The sequence below is a fragment of the Trachurus japonicus genome, chromosome 22 (assembly GCF_045865225.1).
Source record: "Trachurus japonicus isolate A0001 chromosome 22, Traja_1.0".
Taxonomy (NCBI): domain Eukaryota; kingdom Metazoa; phylum Chordata; class Actinopteri; order Carangiformes; family Carangidae; genus Trachurus; species Trachurus japonicus.
Window position 1 is genome coordinate 30,945,685 of NC_140928.1, and position 26,857 is coordinate 30,972,541.

At 40.7% G+C, this 26,857-nt stretch overlaps 1 protein-coding gene across 1 annotated transcript; it reads left to right on the forward strand.

Moving 5' to 3' along the window:
- On the forward strand, window positions 1-26,571 carry LOC146964502 (protein Daple-like). The gene is made up of 6 exons (XM_085768130.1): window positions 1-658; window positions 2,921-3,033; window positions 8,150-8,258; window positions 23,776-23,845; window positions 25,461-25,519; window positions 26,416-26,571. Exons 1-6 carry the CDS (start codon window positions 599-601, stop codon window positions 26,569-26,571), a joined length of 567 nt encoding a protein of 188 aa, XP_085624256.1. The 5' UTR covers window positions 1-598.
- The last annotated feature ends 286 nt before the right edge of the window (window positions 26,572-26,857 follow it).

Sequence of the window (26,857 nt, forward strand, 5' to 3'; positions counted from 1 at the left end):
GGTAGAGAGTCGCGGGGAAGATGTAGCAAACAACGGAAATAATAAACTCAACTCTGCCCGTCTCTCATATGTCGTGTATTTTACCCTGTTTTTTCTTTGTTCATTTTTTGTTTTCTTATTTTACGCTGGTTTCGCCGCTTTACGGTCCGAGTGGAGTGGTGTATCCCTGGTAACGGCAGTAGCCTAACTGTCCTGCGAAGTTTTGGATCAAGTGTTTTTCACCTTTGGTCGGAAAATAAAGTGGATAACGACCCGCCGAGCACACGGAGCGGGGTCTGGGCTGCACGGGAGCCCGCGGGACAGTAGTCCGGACTGTCCTGGTCCACATTTCACTCGGTTTTTTTTTTACTTGAAAACCTGGAGTTGAAGGAAACGGGACAGCAGCGCGAGACAATAGTGGTGTGAAAGGCAAAGGGAGCTCGTGCAGCCAGGGAGGAGGTGAGTGGATGCCTCGCGGGGCCGCCGGGGCTTTGTTCTTCTGACCGCGAGCGAGCCCGCAGCGGAGAGGAGAGGAGACCCCGGCTGATTAATTGGTGGATTAATGATCAGTTATTGGTGATTAATAAGCGGGAGTGGGAAGCCGTGGGAGCGAGCAACCATGGACGTAACTCTGTCGGAGTTACTGGCTACCTTCATGGAGTCGCCGCTGGTGGTGTGGGTAAGTAGGAGCAACACACACACACACACACACACACACACAGTTGTGAGGATGATGCACGCTGGTTGACTTTCTCTTTCTCTCAGCCAGCTGTACGATTAGCAGCTTAGCACAGTTTGATCCATGCATTTCATCCACATGTCTAACTTATAGTCTTGCTGTAGTTAGTTAGTAGTTTCTGTTACATGTGGTGGTCCATCCATGGCTGATTTTGGTTGGTTTTTCTGGGACTTTCCAACTTTACCTCTCACATTGTAACCACCAGACGCTCTAGTTACTGTCCTGCCTCTCTACAATACCAACAGCTGGTGAACCTCTAGTTTTTTCCCAATAGCCTATTTCTATTCTTCTCCTTCTCCTTCTCCTTTTGTAATTGAATTGCCGATGCACGCAAGACCCCCACCCACCCTCCAGTCCAGTCCCAATCCACCACAGTGATGTGATGATCTCAGCAATTTGTAGTTGGTATCAATGAAGTGAATGAATGAAATCCCACGATTCTCACAACAGCAAGAAACAGAAAACAGACGACTAGGAACTCCATATGTGCAAGCATGAGTTTGAATTGACAAAAACATGACTGCAACACTTGTGTTTTTAATCCTCTTTTTCATGAGTTCACATTAAAGATCAAAGGCAACTCTTATTAATCCATGTTAGTCAGCCAAGATCCCAGAAGCTAAGATCATCCACTCACCTGACAGGTGTGGCATGTAATATCATGTTGCCTTGGGCTGGTCGTCATCCAAGCTGCTTTTAAGATGTGCAGTTTTATTCTGAAAAGACATATTGGACTGTGTCTGTCCACATCCCTACAGTCCCCCACATGTTGTCACGGTATTGATGTTTTGGAATATCTTGCTGATGTGTAATGTGATCATAGCAATCATCATAGCAAATAGCACAACAAACAAACACCAGAGTAGTGTCTGTGTGCCTCATTATCAGGCAAATTCAACAATACAACATTTGATTTATAGCATTTGTTTGTCTAGATAAAGATGCTCCACAATGTTAAAAGAAAGTAAAAAAGAAAAGAAAAGAAAAACACTGGGGAAATTGTAAGGTGAGCTATGAACACTTGTAGCTTTATAGATACTACAAGTATCAAAGTATCTTCTACGAGACTTATCTTGGATAATCTCCGTCCTCCCAGTGTGGGCTCCTGGCCCAGACTGGGACAGCAGTGGAGCTGTCAACAGGTTATTAACTTTGTTGTACTTCCTGTTTCCCTGTGGCTTCACATCCTGTTGACCTGACTGCTCCACCAGCAGTTGTTCCCATCGCTGTTGGACAGACAAAGTCCCTCAGGTCAACGCTCGTTCACCTGACTGATTTCTCTGTTTTTATCATCGTCAGCGTTTCTTAATATTCACATCCATGGGTTAAAGAAATGTACAGTACTTGGCGATCTCAACATGGCTGTAGGGATGTCACAATTACTTGTTTTCACAATTAACCGTGGTATTAAGAGCCACAATTAATTAATCGTAAAGATTCCTAAGTACCGTCACTTCCAAAAAAAGATTATGTCTGAACCATATCGGCAAATGTGCACCAAAATAAAGGTAAATGCTCAGATACTGGTCCATTTAACTAATGTAACATTGAATTGGTAGGAATTTAAATGTTAACCTGTCATTTGTATTTAAAAAAAACAAAACAAAACAAAAAATGATTAAAATAAACGTAAACATTTGGTATAGATGACAATTTATTTCAAACACTTCCCTTGGGGGATAAATAATTGGTCATATATTAATAGATACTTGAAATATTTTGTGTAAACAATGAGTAATATAATTATATTTTGATTATATTTGATTTTACACATTCATAGTGTTGTAAAACTAATTAATGCATTATAATCATGATAATCGTAACACCGTGATTATTTCTCTGACAATAATCGTACCAAGAAAATGTATAATTGTGACATCCCTACATGGCTGGTACCATAACTGGAGCAGGTTTGAATCCAGACCAGATTTTAGGGCAGATCTGGGAGGAAAATGTAAAGAGCAGTTATTGCAGACCACACTATGTACTGTGCACTGTGGTGTTTTAAAGTGTGGGTTTCAACATGGAGTTCGCTCACAAAGATCTCATTACAACAACAAACCCCTTAATGAATAAATGAAGAGGGGGAAATTACACTGTACCATATATCACCCTTTATAGCGTGTGTATTTCTGACTGTGTGGCAGATCAACTGTCCCTGACTGTCCCCTGTCTCTGTCTCTAACCCATCTGTCCCTATAGGTGCGGACGTTGGGCCCGTTGAGCTCCAGTAACAGCGTGGGCTCAGAGGAAAGGGTCAGCATGTTTATGGAGCTGGTGGATGGCGTCTTCTTGCACAAGATCATGACACACATGTAAGTCGCAGCTCACAGACTGAAAGTGTGATTTGACTGAGTCAGTAAGAAATGCTCCTTCCTTGGTGTGTGTTTTCTGTTTGTGCGACTGAACCGGCTGTATGAGCAGCAAGTGAGTTCATCCAGCGTTTCCTGTGTGTCTGTGTGAGTGTGTTCGTGCGACCACATCCTGACACGCTGGTATCAGGTTGTAAACGTCACAGCACCAGATGTGCTGCTTCAGGTTGCAGAAAGAACTGGTGTACACAAGAGTTTATCGTTTTTTTAGAGCTGAGCTGGAGTCAGTTTGTGCTCAGTAACAGGTAGGCAGGGCTGTGGTCCAGATGAACTCTCAGCACATGTAGAAACAGGTCTCCAGATAGGAGACTCAACATAGCCAGACTTTTGCTCTGTGTGGCTTTACATCAAAGGAGGCGTTTGGTGTCATATGATTGTACTTCCGCACAAAATGGAGCGACAATGGGCTGATTTCAGCCAAGAGCAGCAGGTTGTTTTAATGGAGAGAGTATGAGCGCTACAAAAAAGCCTGATCACAGCCTGAGGCAACACAAGAGAGGAGGCTGCTTTCATTTCTGACAGCTGAACATTGAAACAAAATAAACTGGAGCAACAACAACTGTCATTTTCACTGATCGCCATTTTAGAATATGAGTGTGTGTTTTATTGAAAGCAAGGCTACAGTGAGTTGTTTTAGTGCTGTACAAGCAAATCTCATATTGTCTCTGTACAAAGACAACAGACATATTCAAGATTTGTGTTTGGGCAACACTGCTATATAACAGGTGAAACATTGACAATAGTTTATTTGTGACCACATCAAAGTGAAATTATTCACTTTACCTGATATATCTGATTATTTGTCCTGCTGCGAGCGGACAACTTCTTTCAGTGGCCTCCATAGTAAAATATATAGCCTATAGCCTAATATATAAGGAGCTCCTGGCGCTGGGCTCCACAGCTGAGCAGCGTATTCCCTCAGCTGAACATCTGCAGGCGGAGACGCTCAGAGAGAAAGTCAACAGCAGCGGATCAAACGCTCCGTTCTGATCCAGCTCCACTGGACTCTCAAAGTAAAGGTGATGCAGCTCTAGATGAGTTAAAGGGACAACGAGGAGTTTTGGAAAAGCGAAGCGTTTTCACACTACATTTATGAGCCTCCACGCGCACCGTAAAATTCTTTGACCGGCGCAAGACGGACTCATGTTTTGATTCATCAATAATTAAAGTCAGAGGTAGGGATGTCACAATTACTTGTTTTCACAATTAATCGTGGTATTAAACGCCACAATTAATTGATCGTAAAGATTCCTAAATACCATCACTTCCCAAATAAGATTATGTTGGAACCATATTGGCTGATGTGCGCAAAAATAAAGGTGAATGCTCAGATACTGGTCCATTTAACTAACGTAACATTGAATCGGTAGGAATTTAAATGTTAGCGTGTCATTTGTATAAAAAAAAAACACAAAATAAAACAAAAAATGATTAAAATAAACGTAAACATTTGGTATAGATGACAATTTATGACCTGAATATTTCAAACATTTCCCCTGGGGATTAATAATTGGTCCTATATTAATAGATACTTGAAATATTTTGTGTAAACAATGAGTAATGTAATTATATTTTGACTATATTTGATTTTACACATTCATAGTGTTGTGAAATTAATTAATGCATAATAATCGTGATAATCGTAACACCGTGATTATTTCTCTGACAATAATCGTACCAAGAAAATTTGTAATCGTGACATCCCTAGTCAGAGGTTCAAAGAGGTTCACATACCGTCGTAGTTCCGACCATAAACGGCGATTTGGCGGCGTTATTCTCATGACTCGCCACGAAGGAAACGCTGGTCGGCTCGACCAGCATTTCCGCCACCACTAATAATAACAAAATAACGATAGAGACAGAACGATGTATTTATCGAAAATGGGCCCATTAACAAGTGTGGGTAGCGGAGATTCATCCACATTAACGTGAGACTTTTTTATAACCGAATAGAAACTCCTCGTTGTCCCTTTAAATAGTGACACAGTGACGCTTTTATAGCCGGTTTTAGGATGAAAATCTGAACATAACATTATAAGCTAAGCATCAGTTACTATGGTGATCTAGCTGGGTTAAAAGAGAGCCACCTTTGTAGTACAGGACAGCCTGGCTTTAGACTCAACATAGCTCCTAACCCACCGTGATTATTTTTTATTATTATTAGTTTATTTGGGAGGGACAGTGCATGCTAATGAACATTTCTTCACTAGGAATAAAATGTAAGCAAGCCGGAGTGTAGCCAAAGGCTAATTTCCATCCGTTGTCCCCTGATACAGGCCTCAGGTTGAATCTGTGTAGCTCCAGTTAACATGAGTAATATCAAAGTGATGTACTAACTAATGGACCAATATGTAACGGACAGGAAGAGGGCTATGATAAGATCCAGATTAATACACAATACATGTGGTATTATATAGGGAGTATTTCTGCCACAAAGATGGTGTATGTTAATAATGGAACATGTTCCCCAGGGCAACCAGCACATTATCATCAGACTTTATCATCAGGCTTGTTTATAAAAGCTGGACAAAAACGCTGTCTATCGAACATACATACTTCCATGCATATACATTCATGTATGTGTGTGTGTGTGTGTGTGTGTGTGTGTGTGTGTGTGTGTGTGTGTGTCCTGCCACCCAGACTGCCTGCAATCAGACCACATGTTCATATGTTAGTTATTGTCTTTAGAAACAATGATAATCACGCTATTGTTCTCGGCACACTGCATGTAGGCTGGGCCGGTGGGAGGGGGTGGGGGTGGGGTGTCTGGGGTGTGTCATAGGGTTTTATAGGGGTTTATAGGGAAAGTGGGTTAGAGAGGAGGAGGTCAGGATGTTAGAGGACAGCCACTCAGAGACGGTTGGTAAACCAGTCAGTCAGAGGAGCAGTCAGCTGTTAAATCAGTCAGTCTGTAAACCCTATACATACATACAAATTAAATTACACAACTACACAGAGGGCTTTTAATTTGAAACTACACACGTGGCAACACCTGACTGTAGTGAGAGAGAAGAGGAGAAAAAGAAACAGGACAGACAAGTTAACACTAAGCTGGTGTCCTCGGCTGGGGACAGGTTTCAGAGGCCCAGTTAGTCTCATACTGTCCCTCTATCTGCTCTGGTCATTTGGGGTGGACAGTCAGACTCAGGACAGGGCTCGTCCCACCGTGTCCACCAGGCTTGAGCAGCCGCAGAGAAAATGAGATGCAACCACAGGCCACGGGTCTTGATTTACTGGCCCAGATCTCTGTTCAGCTCCTAGAAAAGCTCCTATTACGCCAAGCTGGCGTTTCAGATCTACACTCTGGAGGCTGTCGTGGAAAAATGTTTCAGTCTGGACGGTGGGCGAAGGAGATTTGGTACTAAATCAGTGCATCATCTGACAGAAGGTAGAAGTGGATGAGTCATCTGACCTGGAATCACTGAAAACTGTTGAAATTTTGCAGATGAAAAGCAGAAGTTGTGGGCTATTTTAAAAATAGTCAGTTAAAGTGTAAAGAGGTTAAACATCAGCTGAAGTTATGTGAATCAAATGAACATGTGGTTAAAGAAAAAGAAATGAAAGCAGCGAGGTGAAACTGTTGGTTAATATGTAAGCTATAAAACAAGGGCCTGTCAATGATACACAGTATGTATCACAATATTTAAAATGCCAAAGTGTGATTTAACCCTTTGATGTGTAAAATAAAATCACACCAACATGACCTGATTCTAGTCCAGCCTTCGTTTGTGTTCAGTCATTCCTGCTCACTGTTTATTTGTCAGTGTAATGAAGCTGTTTTTAGATGAGCACACAGAGCACACAAATCAGAAGCAAGTTCACAACTTGACCTTCAACCAAAACACAGAGCTCAATGGCAAAGAAGGTGTGTGTTTGACAAGAGAGTGACATTTAACCCAGTGTTGTCTCCTCTCTGAACCAATCATCCTCCTCCATCCTCAATTACCGTTTCTGAACACGTAGAAACTCGCTTCAGCGCTTCATTTCTTTCATTCTCTCCCGGCTGCCTTCACTCTGCTGCAGTTAAAAAAACAACACACACACGCCCCTCCTATGTCACACACACACAAACAGCCAGGATAGTTGTCTGTGAGAGGGAGACGGGCATTGGAGAGACAGGAGTGTTTATTGCCTAAATGAATTTTATGCCAGCAGCTTAAACAGCCTTGGCTATTCACTCTTTTAATTACTCTCTATGCATTATTTTATTGATTGGTTATGCAGCTGAGAAACTGAATTTACTTTGGGATAAATGAAGTATCCATCCATCCATCCATCCACATGGACCAAGCTGTGATACATTGACTGTTTGTTCTATTGATGTGAATGTTTTATTTTTTTTATTTGTTTTATTTGTTAGGATCCCCATTAGCTGCGCTCTAGAACGCCACTAGTCTTCCTGGGGTCCACAGTTAAAACCAATACATTTAAACATAAATCTGCAATCACAACATAAAGACAAGTCAACAAAATTTTACATTAAATCTGTACCATCAGATTATCATCCACATCAAAGAACCTGTGTAAGACAACTCCGATGTACAGCAGTTATAAAATAAAATAAAATAAAATAAAAAGAATAAAATAAGAGGGTAAAACAAATGAAGATGACAACAAGAGATTCTATTACGCTACATAAGACCCTTTATGTGTATGTGTGTGTGTGCATGTGTATGTGTGTGTGCATGTGTATGTGTATGTATGGATGAAGTCTGTTTATAGTTAAAAGTAGTTGTGTGAAATTAGCTCAGCCAGGACATAGAGCACAGGTCAGACCAAGTGTGTTTTCAAGCTGCTTTATGTTTGGATTAGAGGTGAACTGAGCTCCAACCTCAATCTAACGTCATGACAGTCATAGTAGGTCAGCCAGACTGTTCAGATGCATATCAGTCTGGCACGGCCTCCACAGTTGATGTGAGCATAAATCCTTCCCCAGCACAATAGTTTCCCTGGACCGGGGACGTGTGAGTATGTGCAACTGTAATGATCTTTGTCTACAAGGCCCCAAGAACGTCAATGTAACTGCTCCTCTGCTCTGTGTGTGTGTGTGTCTCCATAGCGACCCGAGCCCAACCAATCAGAGGCTGAACAAGAATGTGAACAATGATGTGTCCCTTCGCCTTTACAACCTGACTGTTCTCACCAGACACATCAGGACCTACTACCAGGTACACACACACACACACACACACACACACACACACACACACACACACACATACACACACACACACACACATACAATGCCAACAGTGAGCTCACATTACAAACTGTACCGTAGGGGGAATTCAAGTGTCCACTTGCTCAGTGTTAGAAATGAAACACATGAACACAGAGTTGTTATTAATCACAGCACTCAATCAACTAGAATAAGTTTATCTGGAATAAAAAGGTGACCTGACATACTCAGTACATTTACATGCAGAGCTTAATCGAGCTATGCTCAAAATTCGATTTTTGCGTCAAGTCGGACTTCTGTCCTTGTCTCAATATACATGCAACTGAAAAAAACGAATAACTGATGGGTCCGCCCCCTCATGCGGCGTCACCCATCATTTCAGCGGGTTAATACGCCCCCCTGTCCTGTTGACTTTTCTGTCAACTCGTAAAAAACTGAATATAAACAACTTAGTAAGCTTAATAATAAATTCTCAACTGCAGTTCCCGACCAGACGCGCCAGTCTGGGCTGGATGCGCACTGAGAATAGGATACGGGCTTCCTTTTTCCTCTCTCTCTCTCTTTTTAAAAAAAAATAAAACACTCTTGCTGGTCGCGCTGTGTGAAATGCATTGAATCGGCGCTGATGTTGGGTTTTTTTCTTTACTTTGCCGGGTTTGGGCGGCTTCTCTGCTCCACTTTGTGCCGTCTCTACTGTTGTGGAGCATGCGCACATGCATTGTCCAGTTATACTCCGACTAAGGTGTATTAATACATGACGGAGAAAATCGAATTCCAATCGCATTATCTGGGTGTCTTAATCGGAGTTCTCCAACTCCGATTTCAGTCGGACTAAGGTGTTTACATGCACTTCAGTTGTCCAGTTCTAGTCGGATTAAGGCAATAATTCGTTTTTTTCAAGTGTCATGTAAACGTACTGACTGGCCACTGCAGGTGTGGATTTTGTTTTACTGGTTGGCCCATCAGCATATCCCATCGTTTTATACAAGTGTCTGTCATTAGGACTGAACGATATGGACAGAATTTCATGTCTCGATATTTAAGCCAGATATCTCGATATCGATATGACAATGGTTTCAGGGAGAACTGAGCATTCTTCAATAAATAAATAAAGTGGCATTATCCACCTTTTTTTTCCAAACGTCAAAAACATGTGCCTGTTTTTCTCTTCCGGTGGGATTTTATGTTTACGTTTCCATGGTTTCGGTAGTCGCGGTAAATGCATGGATTTTTTTTTCTCAATGAAAATCTGTAAAAGACATGGATCAGCACACTAGCTTTTAACAGTGGATATCAGCCAGTGTTAATAGCTCATGCGTTTACCGCAACTATGACAACGACTGAAAGCCATGGAAACACAAATGTACAATTCCACCGGAAATGCAAAACCGGCTGCCGGTTTTGACCATAGATGACGTGAGGAAACTTGTGGATAATACCAAACGAAGTGAAAAATGCAGTTTTATTGAACAGAACAGACCAATCAACCAACCTGACTTACAGTCTCACAGTCTTCTCCAATTGCTCATCAGAACCAGCAAACTTCTCACCGCCACCAGCTCACCTCAGTTTTTGTTTGTTTGTTTTTGGGCTTTTTATACATTTATTTTGAAAGGACAGCTGGAGAGAAACAGGGAGGGGGAGAGAGAGTGAGACAAGAGACGAGAGAGAATGACACGCATGCAGCAAAGGGACGGCCAGGTGGAATTGAACCCAGGTCGCTGCAGCAGGCGAGCTCTAGTACCAAGTGAGATACAACCCTGGCTTCTCAGCGTATTTAAAGCAGAAGTAAGCGATCCGGTGGTTTTGGCTAACTTCCTGTCAGCAGATGGAGTTAGCAGTCCCCGCCCTCGTCCCTACGTCACCACATGCACGCGCATCCCTTGGCTGCACACACAGAGAGGACTGCCCCTTTATGCCGTTCTCTCTCCTCATTGGATAAAGGTTGTAGGATACAAGGAAAGTTTTCTCCTCGGCTTACAGCAGAGCAGAGTGACTGACAGACCCGTGTTTCGGACCAAACACTCTATATAAGTGATTGCTGTCGGAAGATATAACTATTTAAGACTTATATTAACACAAACATTCTGCTTAGTTCTGCTTTAATCAGAGATTCAATCCAGCGTTACAGTGATGTGAGCAGCTGCTGCTTCAGAGTCAGGGCAGACACAGTACTGACCACTATCTATATCCTAAATATTGTTGCCTTCGTGATATTAATATCTTGCATGTTTATATCTAGATATAGATACGATAGCGATACATCTTTCAGCTCTAAGTCATTCACTTATGGACTGTCAATCAGCTGATTACTGGATGCATTTGGGTTGGTGATACTTGAGTCAGCAGAGCTAATGAGCTAGGTGTGATGGATAAGCAGCTGTTGTACACATGACCAAGGAGAAGAGTGTTGAATATTGTGTCTATTATAGCATTTCTGTCATTCTTATCCTCCTGTTCTTGGTTTGTTTGTGTGTGATCATATCTTCAGCTGATTTGCCTAAGGGGTAAATGTATGTGTGTTGTGTTTGTCTTTTGTCCATCACCACTGTCATGTGTGTGTCTTCTGATGTGTCTATTTTAGCTCCAAGTTGACAACAGGTTCCCTGCAGGCAACCACACACAACACAACACTTTCAGTCCACCACTAAACCACGTTAGTGTGTGAATGGCTCTGTATTAACCACAGTATTATTGGCTGTAATATTGATGAGGGTGCATCAGTATGGATCAACCTTGAACCGGCCCTGGTGTGCTTGTTTGAAAACTGATTATCAGCAGCGATCAATAGCGGCAGGAAGTCCTATGCAAATGTCACAGTACACTCAGTGTTGAGCATTTTGCTGCTGTGATGTGCTGTGTTACGCTCTGACATCTAACACTACTGTACATGTTGGGATGAAGGATATTTGAATATTTTCTCTGATGTTTGCATCGGTTTTGGTTTTGTCTAAAGCACAGTAACTCTTTTAAAGGTTTTTTCTCATAATGGAGGCAGAAGGTCAGCCCTCAGTTAACCATCTTAGGTTCAAGTAAACAGAAAGAAATGGTGAATAGCATCCTCATTGAACCTGTTTGCCCAGGAAGACGTAACAAGATGAGCAGCCTCTAGTCATTGACTGGCTCTAAAGGCTTGTCATGCAGCCTGACCCCTGTCACAGAGAAATCACTCACTCTTCTGTCGGTGCACGGTGCAGAAGTGTAGAGAGCAGTGACTCACCCAGGTCTGGCCTACATGGAACAGTACGAATCTGCTGATGTTGGAAAACTGCTGCATAATCTGACACTTGATGCTTGGCACTTGATACCTGCTGTGGGATTATGGTGTAGGAGCAGAGATGGGAACTGACAAGTCTTTATTGATACCAATGCCATTATCAATTCTTCTTATCGACCTGATTCTTTATGGATTTCCTTACAATTTCTGTGGATTGTCTCTGTAGGCCTGTACAGGTTTTCAGTGTCACCAACTCTCATCATCATATTATGAGTCTGTGAACACTGAAGATAGATAACTGCTGTCACAACAGATGTTACTGCTCAGAGTGTGTGTGGCTCCAAACCCAGGACTTTTCTAATGAATGCTGTAGTGTAATGATGGACTGACACAGTGATTAATGTAGAAGACATTCATTCATATCTGCTGCTAGATTATGTAGGGATAATCCCTGACAAGGTGTCCATTATCAGGAAGTAATGGACGACGCAAAGTCCATTAATTGCTGATAATCAATTATATGAGGGATATAGGCTACTCAACATATTTTAGTTGGGTATATTATCCCTTACTTAATGGACACCCTGCAGCCAATCAGAATTGTTATTCACCCCCAGATCATGGTATATAACTAACAGTACTTCACTCATTCATCGATATACGATGCTTATGGTTTTAGCTGACATTATCTTGGAAATTGCACGATGACAGCTGACATTATCTTGGAAATATTTAGAGTCATTGACAAGATTGTAAACTTCCCGTTGCTCTCATCAGCTGTAGTGAACATGACCGTGGCAGAAAAGTGATGGAGTCATGTGTCACAAACTCCGTCACCACTAGAGTCCAACAACCTCATGAAGCAGTTCACTACAAACTAATAAGAAACAGTTCAAGTGATGTGTCCAAAGTTTTAGTTTAGTTTAGTTTAGTTTATTTCGGTCAATACAATAATGTCATTAAAAGAAAAGTAACAAACCAGAAAGAAAAAAGTAAATAAAGAAAAACATCAATCTGAATAAACAATAAGTAAACAGAAAAAGAAAATTTGGACCGAAAAGGCATAGGCTGAAGCATAGCTTATTACGCCTACCCTGTTACAACTCTGATTAATTAAAAAAAAAGTTAAAATGAGCAATCACAAAACAGTGAAAAGAGAGAAGCTGCTTGATTTGATTTCCCTTTCTTCTTCCTTTCCTTTCCCTTCCTTTCTCCTCTCCTTTCCCTTCTTCCACCCCTACTTCCTTCCTCCTCAAAAGAAAAGAGGAAAAAAAGAAGACAATCAAACATACAGAAAACAGAACAAAAATAGCAGCAGCATAGCACGTGTCACCACTCATTACTCTAACTTATATAAATGAATCATCCTGTTTTTAAGTACTTTTTTAAATAAGATTATGGTATTGCATGTTTTTAAGTCATTCTCCAATTTGTTCCATAAATTAACAGCTGTTACCGTAGTGCATTGTAATTTGGTGTTGGTTCTGGTTTTTAACTTTCTAAATATACATACCCCTCTGAGATTGTAATGGCTTTGTCTTAGATTAAACATTTTCTGAAAACAGTCGGGCAGCAAGTTGTTGTTAATTTTGAACAAAGAGGAACAGACAACATGAGAATCCTATCTTATCATAGTATTTAATCATTTGTCTCACCCACCGTAACCTTCACAAACAGAATGAGTGAAATAACAGTTAATACAGTCAAGAACACCCTGGAGTGTTTCCATATCACACACCAGCTGATCAGAGGCATGATTAATGCATGTGTGTTTTTACACCGGAGCAGTAAGGAGCTCCGATCCAGTTGATTGGTCAGAGCAGCAGCCATGTCCTGCTGACTGGCTGATTTTTTATCTCTATATTATCTCCAGGAGGATTCTGTGACTGCACATAGTTTGGTGGCTGATATTATACATGGCGAGCTATAGATCACATTTAAATAGTTTAGATGTATTAAGTCTGTAAGTGATGCTCAGTCAGCACATCTGATATCCCATAATCTCTGACTGGGTTTAGCTAGTTTAGTTAAAGAGGGTTGCTGCCCAGTGCACATTCAGGTCATGCAGCATACAGTGTTGAGCTATTGTTATATAACAGCTTTTGTTACAACTCCAAGACCTGGTCACAGTAAATCAGCTAAAAGCTCCTTGTTTCAGAGGAAAATGAAAAACTAACACAGTGGGTAAGACAATAAAGATCACATCTGCTGTGTGTGTTGTGTTTGTGGGAAGTGGGTCATTCTGGGCAGTATGGGGTTAATCTGTCTATAGTTAATCTCTAACAGCAGTCAAAGACCCCGGCCTCCACCTAAACACACTGCGCCACACGTGCACGCATGCACCTCACAGTGTAACCTTCAGTCAGTGAGTCAAATGACAGTGCAGTGGTTTCAGTGTTCAGGTGCCTCCACTTCACTGACTCCAGTTAGACTTGAAATCGACATAACATGAAGACAAATGAAACATTTTCATTTCTTTTAAACGCATGTCTTTATTGATATTTAAACTTGGTACATCATTCGTCCAAAAATAATTTGTTACATCCTTCAAGTCTTCAAACAACTTCCCTCCCTCCACCCAACCCTGAACATGGAGCCATCCGTTTAAGAAAACAGTAATACTTTGATCCTTTGGAAAATTTAAAATGAAAAACAAAAACATAAAAAAAAACAATATGTACAGCACGCCTGCATGTCATCTCCTAAAAGTGGATACATAAATAATCAACTGAATAGGAGAGAGAAGAAAGAAAGAGAAGAAAAAAAAGGAGAGAAACATACAGTATATGCACAGAATATAAAAATAAGAAACACAAGAAACATTTTCATTTCTAACTTTAAACTTGTCTCATGGGTAGGGATGTCACGATAATAGAATTTTTTGGTACGATTATTGTCAGAGAAATAATCTCGGTGTTACGATTATCACGATTATTATGCATTATTTAATTTCACAACGCTATTAATGTGTAAAATCAAATATAGTTCAAATATACATTACTAATTATAAAATATTTTAAATATCTATTAAAATATGACCAATTATTTATCCACCAGGGGAAGTGTTTAATTAAAGTCATTAATTGTCATCGATACCAAATGTTTAAGTTAATTTTAATCTTTTTTTTTATTACAAATGACACTCTAGCATTTAAATTCCTACTAATTCAATGTTATGTTAGATAAATGGACCAGTATCTGTGCATTTAACTTTACTTTGGCACACATCTGCCGACATGGTTCATACATAATCTTTTTTTGGAAAGTGACGGTATTTAGGAATCTTTGCGATCAATTAATTGTGGCGTTTAATACCGCGATTAATTGTGAAAACAAGTAATTGTGACATCCCTACTCATGGGGAAAGTAAACCTCTGTGAGCCCAGTCTGGTCTGTGAGGTCAGACAGAGAGCAGGAGGTGTGTGGCTGCTGGGAGTTCATCATGGTGGTTGCAACGTTCTGTCATGGAGATGCTGCTCAGCTGCAGGGACAACGTCTGACTCTGAGTCAGCACGGTACATCTGTGGAGAGACTGAAGGTTGTTCACTTCTCATCCGATACGAATGAGGAAAAGTTCCCTGAATAATGTACACACATACACATACAGAGTCATGCACTTGCACACATATGTCCAACTGGGGCTGGGTGTTGGCTTTCCCCTAATTAGATGATCCCCCAGTAGACACGCAGGCTGCCCCAGTGAATCCTACCAGTCTCCCCAGTGATAAAGCAATTATTATTATGTGTGTGTGTGTGTGTGTGTGTGTGTGTGTGTGTTTTAGAGAGAGAGAGGAGGGGTGTCTGTCACCTCCCTTCTGTCCCCTCTCTATTGAACAAAGCACAGTAACCTGACACCACAAGCTGTGGATCCAAAGCTGTTCACTGGTCTTGTCGGGTTTCCATCCAACTGTCCACTGAAGCAATTATTTAAATAACAGTATATCAACTTTACAACTTCAGAACATCATTAGTGGATGTTGGTCACAGCTTAGCTGAGCGGTGGCAGCTCGTCTATGGTTGTAAATCTCAGTGTTTTAGAGTGTTGGTCAGACAAGCTCAGCTAATGCTACTGATACAGTTTACAGACTGGTGGAAATAACTCTTCATTACAGTCACAGAGGGATGTGGTGTAGTCCAGCAGCTGATTTGTTGGTTGTGATTGAACCACACCAGGGTTTTCACTGATATTGAAGGTGTCAATGTTTTTGACTAATGACGTTTAAACAAATGGGTGTATGTGTCAAAACACCAGTGTGCAGTAGGTCATGTCACAGGAAACAACACAACTAAGCTGCAGTGAGAATGTAAAAAGCTTTGTGACCCAATAAACTGCACCGCTTCCTTGTTTATGATGTCAAATCTACAAAGTTGTGTTGTGTAAACATCTGAAACGCATACAAAGTGCCTCCAACACAACCAGGGCTGTAAACTAACTTTTTGGCTCACCTGCCAAGGGGAGGGGTAGATGAAAAAATCTACCGGCCAAGGACATTTTTTACCGGCCAAATAATAAGTTGCCTCTTTTCGTTACATATACATCAGTTTCAGCACTTTTCATTGAGATAACAGTATTTTATAGCAATACATGCTTAGAAAAGAAGCCAAAGCCAAATAAATTGTAATCTTATTGAATAATCAAAACATTCCAAATTGGGAAACCTTAACATTGCAAAACTAACAAACGAAACACTCCTTCTATTCTATTCTGTATTCTGTTACTCAGAGATGTTCACAAGTCTTTTTTTGCAAGTCCAAGTCAAGTCTCAAGTCTTTGTGGGGTGAGACTTCATCAAGTCTCAAGTCTTTGGTCACGAGTTCAAGTCAAGTCTCGAGTCTCTAAAAAATAAAAGTCTCCTGTCTCTTCTGGTTGTAATGACCCTTCTATCATCTGCTGCTATCCGGTCTACTAAGAATACTGCACAGCTAAATCTAAGAAATTCAAAGCATTTACTGTATTATTATCACTCCTTTATTAGCACACAGTAGCCTACCTATTGATTAGTTGTTTGTGATCACTTTAAATAGGCTATTGCAATGCAATATGAAGAAAACACACAATGAAAGCCTTCCTTTAAAGAAAAACTGTATTAAACTAATAACAGATCAGCCAATCTCAAACGGACGTCTTGGTAAAAGCTATTCAGAAAACTGTGATCCGACAGTCTCAAAGGAGTTTTCAATCGAAAGCAACTGGACTTGGAGATACTATGACCTGGACACAATGAGAATATGTACAGGCTGTGATCATACAGATGAAGCCACAAGTTTCTATTTGTCTTCATTGAAGAAAGAATTGGTTCTGGTGGTTCTGGTGGTTCTGTCCTCTGGTACCACACCCACAGTGTCCAGACTAACAACACCTGATGCCAGTTTGTGTATTTACCAGTGTGACAGATAGTGTAGCTCATGTCCAGGAACTTCAGCACAACTTTCTCTCTTGCTCTCTTCCTCTCTTCCTCTGATCCCTGTACCACTCACTCAACCCCTCCTTGGTTACCGTGGGAACTACAGAACAAAGCCCTGAGCCTTCATGGGATGTTTTGAACTTCATATCCTCTGCCCTACTTTGCACACACACACGCACACACAATACAATCCACCCTGCCTGCCTGCCTGTGTGTGTGTTGACCCTGGTCAAACCCATTGACAGAGTTTTATAGCCCAAACTAAGTGTGAGTCCCTGTCAGGAGTGTGTGTGTGTGTGTGTGTGTGTGTGTGTGTGTGTGTGTGTGTGTGTGTGTGTGTGTGTGTGTGTGTGTGTGTGTGTGTGTGTGTGTGTGTGTGTGTGTGTGTGTGTGTGTGTGTGTGTGTGTGTGTGTGTGTGTGTGTGTGTGTGTGTGTGTGTGTGTGTGTGTGTGTGTGTGTGTGTGTGTGTGTGTGTGTGTGTGTGTGTGCTGAATGGGTGAGGTTTCACTACAAGGTTGGAGGTTACAAGACATCAGTGCTGCCTTCTGGTCTGGATTTCACTTGATGTCCTGTGTGGTGGCGGTGGAATGAGTTTTTAGATTACTACTACTTATGTTCTCTGTGTCAATATGAAATAATTTATGATTTATATCTAATTAGGGGTGGGCGATATGGCAAAAATATCATATCACGATTTTTTAAAAATGAAGTCACGATTTCGATTTCATCACGATCTTAAATCGAAAAAAGAAAAAATAGACAATTTAGGCCAAAGAACCTTTCTGAACAGATTTTAATCTAAATAGTTGCAGTTTTGCCAACATGTGCAAACAACGTAAAGGTAAACAACAACACTCTGATAAAGTGGACTCTTGCAACATAAAAGGTAGCTTTCAATAAACATGACAGTTAAATATCAATGAAGACATTACTGTATGTTTTATTCAACACAGTCATTTTAACAGGATTTTAAGTGTATCAAAACACTAAATAGCTGATTGAAAAGGGTCAAATAAAGTAACTGTTGTTATCTCTTTTAGCAGACTTTGCAAATGTCCTTTGTTTGCGCTTTGCAGCATAGAACTGCAATTTATAGAATGAGCCCCAGACGATCCTACGATCTCTGCACTTGGGCAGATCGTCTACACACTCTAATCCTTCAAGATCTAATATCGCCATATGGCCCACCCCTATATCTAATCAATTATAAGTCAGGTCTGACTCTGACTATAATAAACACAGCTGACATCACAGCTCGGTGCTATTAACCTGATGTGTTTGATGCTGATGCCTATTAGGGCTGAACGGTGTGGACAAAATGTCATATCTCGATATTTATGCCAGATATCTCGATATCGATACAATATAATATGACCATGGTTTCAGGCAAAACTGCATTCTTCTTCAAAAAAGAAAATTGGCAGCATTATAATACCAAAGTGGAAAGTGCATTTTTAGTGAACAGTTACGTTCTCACTACACACTGTTCTGGCTGAGCGGGGGAAACTCTATCTATATTGTCAATATTGTGGCCTTTGTGATATTAATATCTTGCATGTTTATATCTAGATATAGGCTAGATACGATAGAGATATATCGTTCAGCCCTAACGGCTATGCAGCTGCACAGCAGTGAAGTGCATGTCCTGTTGCCTGACAACAGAGTGAGATAAATGTGTGAATGACAGCAGCTTCATTTGTGATTCAGTTGTATTAAATGGCTGTGTACTCATACTGTATATGGGCACAGGAAAGAAAAAACGATGAGGTGCTGAAGCCAGCTGACATGAGGCCCAGTGCAGATGACTGGAAGTAAACGATTAAGATAATAACAGTCAGATCTCTGTATTAATTCATGATATCCCAGAAAAAAAACAGCATTATATGTTTTACTATGAATTCCTTCTACAGACTGGATTGTTGTGAAATCATCTGTCAGCTTTTCTGACTTTGTGTGTCATTGGTCGTATTCAAGTCCTGTTGTCTTTTTTTTTTTATCCCAGTACAAAGTACAGCTGCTTTTTGAACTGGTGGATCAGGAAACAGTTGATCATGAGTTGTGTCATGTGACATTTGGCTGTATGAATAGGTATGACATCATATAAAAGGTCTTAGGCTGTAATCTCCCAGTCGACTGGTCGATTGGTCGAATGCCCGACCAAAATTCTGATTGGTCGATTTTTGCCGCGTTAATTTCATCAGGAGGACCAGGGCCTTTATTTACAAAATTGCCCAGGAGACCCTCTGTTGGGGGCAGAGTCTTTTATGTGAGGGAGGCTTTTATTTCTAAATCCTTCCTCATCGTTCAGTAGCTCATCTTCATCTTCCTCACGTGCCGTTTTGAGGTCGGATGAGGTCGGCTTCACTCCCGTCAGTCTTCACAGACAGTCCACAAAGTTGAAAGACTTTCTGATCAGATCCTCGTCAGTTTGTTCCATGCGATGGAGTTTTTTTCTATTCATGTCTCAGCCGTAGGGATGTCACGATTACTTGTTTTCACAATTAATTGTGGTATTAAATGCCACAATTAATTAATCGTAAAGATTCCTAAATACCGTCACTTCCTGAAAAAAGTTTATGTTGGAACCGTATCGGCCGATGTGCACCAAACTAAAAGTAAATGCTCAGATACTGGTCCATTTAACTAACTTAACATTGAATTGGTAGGAATTTAAATGTTAGCGTGCCATTTTTTATTAAAAAAACCCAAAATAAAACAAAAAATGATTAAAATAAATGCAAACATTTGGTATAAATGACAATTTATGACCTGAAACCCGTCCCCTGGGGATTAATAATTGGTCCTATATTAGTAGATACTTGAAATATTTTGTGTGAACAATGAGTAATGTAGTTATATTTTGACTATATTTGATTTTACACATTCATAGTGTTGTGAAATTAATTAATGCAGAATAATCGTGATGATCGTAACACCGTGATTATTTCTCTGACAATAATCGTACCAAGAAAATTTATAATCGTGACATCCCTAGTCAGCCGTGAAGCTGAGCTCCTGTGTTCAGTCTCGCTCTGTGCGAGGACACAGAGTGTCTGTTGATTATTATAACATGACAAAAACAATTGTCTACATATTCCTCAACAGTTCTTGTGCTGATACCACTAGTTAAAATCATGGGCTATGATATTGCGCAGATGCACGTCAGAGCCGACAGACTGGAGTGTGTAATTAATTTCAGTTTCTCTGCGATTAGTTGATGTGAGGGTGATGTATAATAGTACGGTGGTCAACATGGTGAGAGAGCAGTGCAGGACAGAGGCTCATTTCAAGTCAGATCTGCTGTTAGCTGCCACCATTTATTGATCTTGGATTAGTAATGAGAGCCCAATGTGTTAGTGGGACATGGATTTAGGCCTGCTATGCTGTGTGTGTGTGTGTCTGTGTGTGCTGTGTGTGTGTGTGTGTGTGTGTGTGTGTGTGTGTGTGTGTGTGTGCTGTGTGTGCGTGTGTGCATGTGTCTAAATAGGTCAGTGTAGCAAGCTGTATTGATCCCTTTCAGTCATAAGTGTTTGATCCTGCTGGTGATAGAGCCACAGGAGAAAAGCAATCACCAGTAATCCTACACACACACACACACACACACACACACACACACACACACACACACACACACACACACACACACAGCACTTGCACACACAATTTTCAGACACTTTTAGACATTGGCATTCACTTTGTTCACACAACCTTAATTTGTGCAAACATAACAAAGCACTTGCACAAAAACACTATTCTTGTGGACAAAGATATTATGTACAAAGTATTAATATAATCAGATTAGTGTTTAGTTTGTTGTGTGTATTGAAGCACAAACAATAACTGAAATAAACAAAAGCAGGCTAGTTGTTTAAAAGTTTTTTGTTTTTTTTCATAGGTTATATGAAATGTCCTCCACACTGGTAATGTGTTGCTCTCAACTTCATTTATGATTTTTCTGTCCTTAGAAAAGACAAAATGAGTGTGGAATCCTTAGTTTCTTTCACAGTCCTTCTATTAGACATGATAAAGTATACAGGCAAGGGCAAGGTAAGTCAATTGTATTTGTATAGCCCATTTTTACAAACAGTTTCTCTAAAGGGCTTCACTCAGACCCTCACATCCACTGAGGAGAAACTCCCAGGGAATTTGTTTTTTTTGTTTTTGTTTTTGTTTTTCTTTTGGGGGGGGGGGGCAGTTATTGCTGTCTTTTGTCATTTCATCTTTTTTGTTACATGTTCAAAATTAATTCTAAAAAGTGTAAAGAACACTTACATGAATTATTAAAACTAGAAAAGGCTCATTTCTATTTCCCACATGTCATATGAACTAAACCGTGGTTTGTCACACAGTCTGCCCTTTTAATAACAGTTTATACTATAGTCACTGCAGCACCACCCCCACCCCCACCCCCAACCTCACCTTGTTGACATATGGTGGCTTTTGTTTTTGATAGTATAAAAGAGCTAGCTACCAAGCAACATAAAGAAATGGAAGATGCTAATGCTAACCGTTCTGATCTGTGTGCTGGTGTCTCATCATATAACAGTTTGTTTAGGCAGGCTACTGTTGTGATGGCAGTGTGTGTGTTTAAATTGCGGTCATTTACAGCTAGTGTGACATATCAGACGTGGCTGAGCAGCATTGATTTACATGTTGTAAAGCTCACTCCCATTCTGCATGTTTGTCATGATGTCTGTCGTGTGTGTCCGGTCACTACAGACTTGTTATTGTGGCAACTCATTCTGAGGAGAGACTCACACTGTCGTCCTGCTGCACACAGCTTCTGTCATCAAAGTTGTCAGAGCTCACAATTAGTTTAGTGTAGTTTAGTTTATTAATACAGGACAGTGTACAATACCATTAATCACTTTTAGAACAGAGAAGAGATGGTTGTACCAGATTTAGCCACTAGGGCTAATTTCCATCTGTAGTCCCAACATAAAACTCACAATACAAATCACAATAAAATACAGATCGCAGAAAAATACAGATCACAGTAAAATACAGGAGAAACCCAAGACATAGAACGTCACAGGTGAACTCTTGGACGGTACAGAGGCAACACACACACCAGAGCACAAGTAGCCACATGGACAACAGGGGGGCAACATTGAAAACACAGACGTACATCTCCTCATTCAGAATGGAGGAACACAGAACACCAAAAAAGAAATTGTAGGCAAAGTGCTTATAGCAGCAAGATGTTGATTGTCATACACTATATGTGCGGTGGACATATCAGTACAGTAACTGTTTAGTGGACAAAGTGCAAAGTGCTCATAGCAGCATGATTATTCACAGTATTGATAGTAATAAATAAAGTAATAATAAGTAAAACATGAAAGTGGCAACAGTGGCAGATGTAATACCAACGATGGTAGTTCTCAGTTACAAAAAATAAAAAGTTACCAGCTATGGTAATGTGACAGGTGAAAACAGAGACAAGAAGTGCTAACGAAAAAGAGAAACAGCCCAATGAGTCGGGCAGAGAGCCCAATGTCTCTGCCTTGGTTCATTTTAAATCCCAGACTATAATGCTGTGCAGTTGTATATAACCAAACGCTGAACTGTTTTTTTCTCTGGTATCACTAGTGCAGTACTTGGAGTAAAACTATCTCTCCATAATATGCATTCATTTTCATTAGTTGGCTCCGTAAATACAGTAGTTTTTAACCAGTAACACTTGGCTTTGTTTTCTACATGTTGCCGGCTCTTTGACTGGAGGCTTCAGCTTAACACTAAATATAATCTCAAAGTGCAGCTTCTCCTCAGAGTCATCTGGTAGCCAGCTCTCATGTTTTATTCACACTGTCCTGTGTGTGTGACTGTGTGTGTGTGAGGTGGGCAGAGACACAGGGACTAGTTTGGTCTCTCATTACAGTACGTCCTGGTTTATAGTTGGTGTAACAGTATCTGCACGTATTCCTCTACCTCTGCAGCTCAGCTGTGGCGGGGCTGTAAGCTGATCAGGCTTTTATTTGCCTGGTTAGCAGGTGACACTCTAGACCTGAGCCCTGTCACACAGGCTAAACACTGCACATACACCAGCACTGTTTCAGTCCACAGTTACTATGGAGATGACTCCGCCTCACTTGACTCCTTCCAACACACCACAATCTAACACGCATTCCTGTCAGTCCATTTCCCATCACAGTGTATTAAATCATTGAATACCCCCTCAGGTCTCTTTATTGCCCCACCGTGTTTCCTGTTGTGGCAGGCAGAGCTTCTTGGCCCGTTGTGATGGTCAGGTGTGTTTGGGAGACAGGAGAGGATATTCAGGAATGGAAAGCATTCCCTCCTAGTGGGGTGTTTCTTTCCTGACACACACACACACACAGACAGACACTCACACACACACACACACACACACACACTCTTTGTCGACAGGAGGGTGTTTCCTGTTGGCTGCCCGCCTATACACACATGCACCCACACAAACAAGTAGCACACGAGTCTAGGTCAGTCACTGGATGGACTTTGATTCATTTCCACAGAAAATGTGTTTGATCAAAGTTGAGCAGCTCTTGGAAAAACAAAATCAGCAGAACACACACACACACACACACACACACACACACACACTCACTGTGTATGTCACTACACTAAAGCCCATCATCTGTCAGACTGTTGTACATGTTTATAAAGTATATGAAGACAGAGGACGTTTCACTAGTGACAAAAACCCACACTAACGCTTTTATTGCCCCCTCTTAGCTACTGATTGATAGTTTCTAAACTTTCTAGTGCCTCAGTGTTTGTCATGTATAAGTATGTGTGTACGTATGTATATCAACAACCACTGTAAAACTGAGTACCGTACTTATCTTTTCTTTCTCTTTCTCTCCACCACTCCTCCACCCCCTCCCCACCTGTGTTACAGGAGACTTTACAGCAGCTAATAGTCATGCCCCTGCCCAACATCCTTTCCATCGCCAAGGATCCACTATCAGGTAACACAAACATGTACAAAACGTACTGTACACCCTGTCGTGAATCAGCTCCTACACATGAAATGAATTGAACAGTTTCTTCTTGATAAATACAGACTCAGATCAAAATTCCTCTGAAACTAAAAACACAGAAGACACAAATACCATTCAAATAAATTATAAATAATAAAAATTGCGGCCTCCCCCCCTCACTCCTGTGCCACCAGAACTGTAGGATAAGAGCTAAATATAATTTTCACACCACAGCAGTAGCAAATGTGTAGCTGAAATACCCCGAAAATACTGTCTAAGCCGTCCAAACAAATAGTGACAACACCTCAGTGGGCAGTGTACATCATCATGTATTTTGATATACAATGCAGGTGTATTTCATGCATTTTGATTGTTAGCCATCACGTACTGTAGAACTTTGAGGTTTCCCTATTTTAATATGAAATAAAGGAAGACAGGGGAACAGAAACAGTATATGCGGGAGATCTCTAAAAAAAAAAAGAAAGAAGTAAATATTGAATATTTTTGCAGTAGCACCAGTTGCAACAAATATTGTAGTTCAGTGGTTGCCATTAAACAATAAGAATAAATTATTCAGGCCTGTGCTCACAAAGATGTCACACAAAAATATTCACTGAGGTGTCATCGTTCCCATACTCCTGATTTCCATATATTTAGTTCTATTCTGCATTAGGGATGTCACGATTATAGATTTTCTTTGAACGATTATTGTCAGAGAAATAATCACGGTGTTACGATTATCACGATTATTACGCATTAATTAATTTCACTACATATGAATGTGTAAAATACAGTCAAAATATAATTACATTACAAATGTACTAAATTACTAAATATTTTAAGTATCTACTATTCTATGTAACCAATTATTAATCCTCCAGGGGAAGTGTTTTAATATTTTCACACTCATTCAACTTGTCATCCTATACCAACAGAATAAAGATTTTTTATTTTAAATTGATATGTTATTTTAATCCCAAACGAGACACTAACATTTACATTTCCACCCTGTTACGTTAGGTAAATTGACCAATCATTTCTTACATATACCTTAACTTTTGTGCACCAATCTGCCTCTGTGTCTCCAAAATAATCTTTTTTGGAAAGTGACGGTTAAGAATCTTTACGATTAATTAATTGTGGCGTTTAATACCACGATTAATTGTGAAAACAAGTAATTGTGACATCCCTATTCTGCATCCTGCAGTGTTTATTCATCTCCATGTTGAAGAAAGTTCATGTGAACAAGAATCCAAACTAAAGGGAGGAAAAAGTACTGGCACAGTGTGTGATTATTTCTGAGTCTGAGAATGGAACAGTGTGTGTTGGCTGCACCAAGTTTCTCTGTTTCTGTTTAATTGTTATTCAGAGAATGACAACAGAGAGTGTGTATTCAGTGAAAGGTTAGCTCCAGCGTGGCGTGTTTAAACGCTGCCTCCGGCGCCCTGCAGCCTCACTCACTAACATACATTATGTTTAGAACTGGCGGTGTGACATTTCTAAAGTCACACGGTGATGTTGCCTATATGAATCACTTTGTAAACTCTGAATATAAACCTTTGTGATTTACACTCTGTCTCTGTGTTACCCCCCCCTCCCTCAGCCAAGAGCATGGAGGAACTGAATAGACTGCTGTTACTGATACTAGGCTGTGCTGTACAGGTAACACACACACACACACACACACACACACAGGCCCAAACACAGCAGTTGACTGTGCCACCCAGTCTCTCCCAGGAAATGTATTTGTGTGTTTAGTTTTGCATGTCTGAGCACAGCCGGTGCACAGTCAGTGTGTGTGCTGATAAGGTTCAGGGTGAGCTTGGATATGGGCGGGACTGTATGACTGAAAAAAAACAACATGGAGGCGTGTCGTTGGTTTCCTACACTGACAGCCATCAGGATTTAACCACTGACTAATTAGATATCCCAGGTTTTCTTCTTCTGGGGCATTCTGACACTGGTTAAGAGAATAATTGTCATTAGTCATAATATTTGTATAAGATGATGCAGCCAACAAGATTTGAATATTCAAAGAAAGCCTGTATTTAATGTGAGAGTTTGACATGACTCCTCTTCACTTATGTCCTTTCTGCCTGAGGGGGCAGGTGCTGTTTGTTGATGCAGCTCTTTGATGTCTCTCATGTCTACCTCCCCTATGGCTCTCAACCCACCACACTGTTTTCTTCCTTGTTTTCCTTTGCTCACGGCTGCTCTGTTTCTCACCGCCTCGCTCCCTGATCCCTCATTTCCCTCCTCTTTTGTCTCCCTCCCTCTCTGTACTGGTTCTACTGGTTCCATGAAAGGGGAAGGCCATGAGGGAGCCATGAATGGAAACTCAGTGGGAGGGAGGGGCTGATGAAGCTACTGTTAAATGTTACTGATGCTGTTCCAAATAAGACCAGCAGCAGGCCCGCAACTCAACACAACTTTTTATCAAACAAACTCTCAGGGTCATGAACATATGAAACTACACCAGACAAAAACATTAACAAGCTGATTTCAAAACATTAAACAATTGCTAACATTTTCTTTTTATTCCTTCCTCTGTGTGTTAGTGTGAGCGTAAGGAGGAGATGATAGAGAAGATTAAGCTGCTGGACATTGAGACCCAGGCTGCGATCGTTGCTCACATCCAGGAGGTGAGTAGAGTCCTGAGTCCAGTCTGGTCTGGTCTGCAACAACCCTCCAGCATGTTGCTGTTATCATCCTAACTGAAGGCCCACACTTATTCGCTTTTCCCCGGATGTTGAGCACATCTCTTGGTCTCCATCAGCTCCTTCCTATACTTGTAGACAGTGCATCTTGACCCTGCTGTTTAAGGTGGTAAATAGTAGTAGTAAAAGTACTATTATTATTGTATTACCTCTAAAATGTTTAATGCAACTGTGTTTTGAGTTGAGTACTTTTATTGTCAGAATCACTTCAGAAATTTTTCTTGCGTCCCAGACTACGGAAGACCCCAATCCCTCCATTAATATACGGGGTAAACAAAACCCA

Excerpts from the sequence above, each read along its gene's own strand:
- LOC146964502 (XM_085768130.1), top strand. The coding sequence starts at position 599 with ATGGACGTAACTCTGTCGGAGTTACTGGCTACCTTCATGGAGTCGCCG. Across the intron at positions 659-2,920 it reads AGTCGCCGCTGGTGGTGTGG|GTGCGGACGTTGGGCCCGTT; the intron begins GTAAGTAGGAGC and ends CTGTCCCTATAG. Across the intron at positions 8,259-23,775 it reads ACATCAGGACCTACTACCAG|GAGACTTTACAGCAGCTAAT; the intron begins GTACACACACAC and ends CCTGTGTTACAG.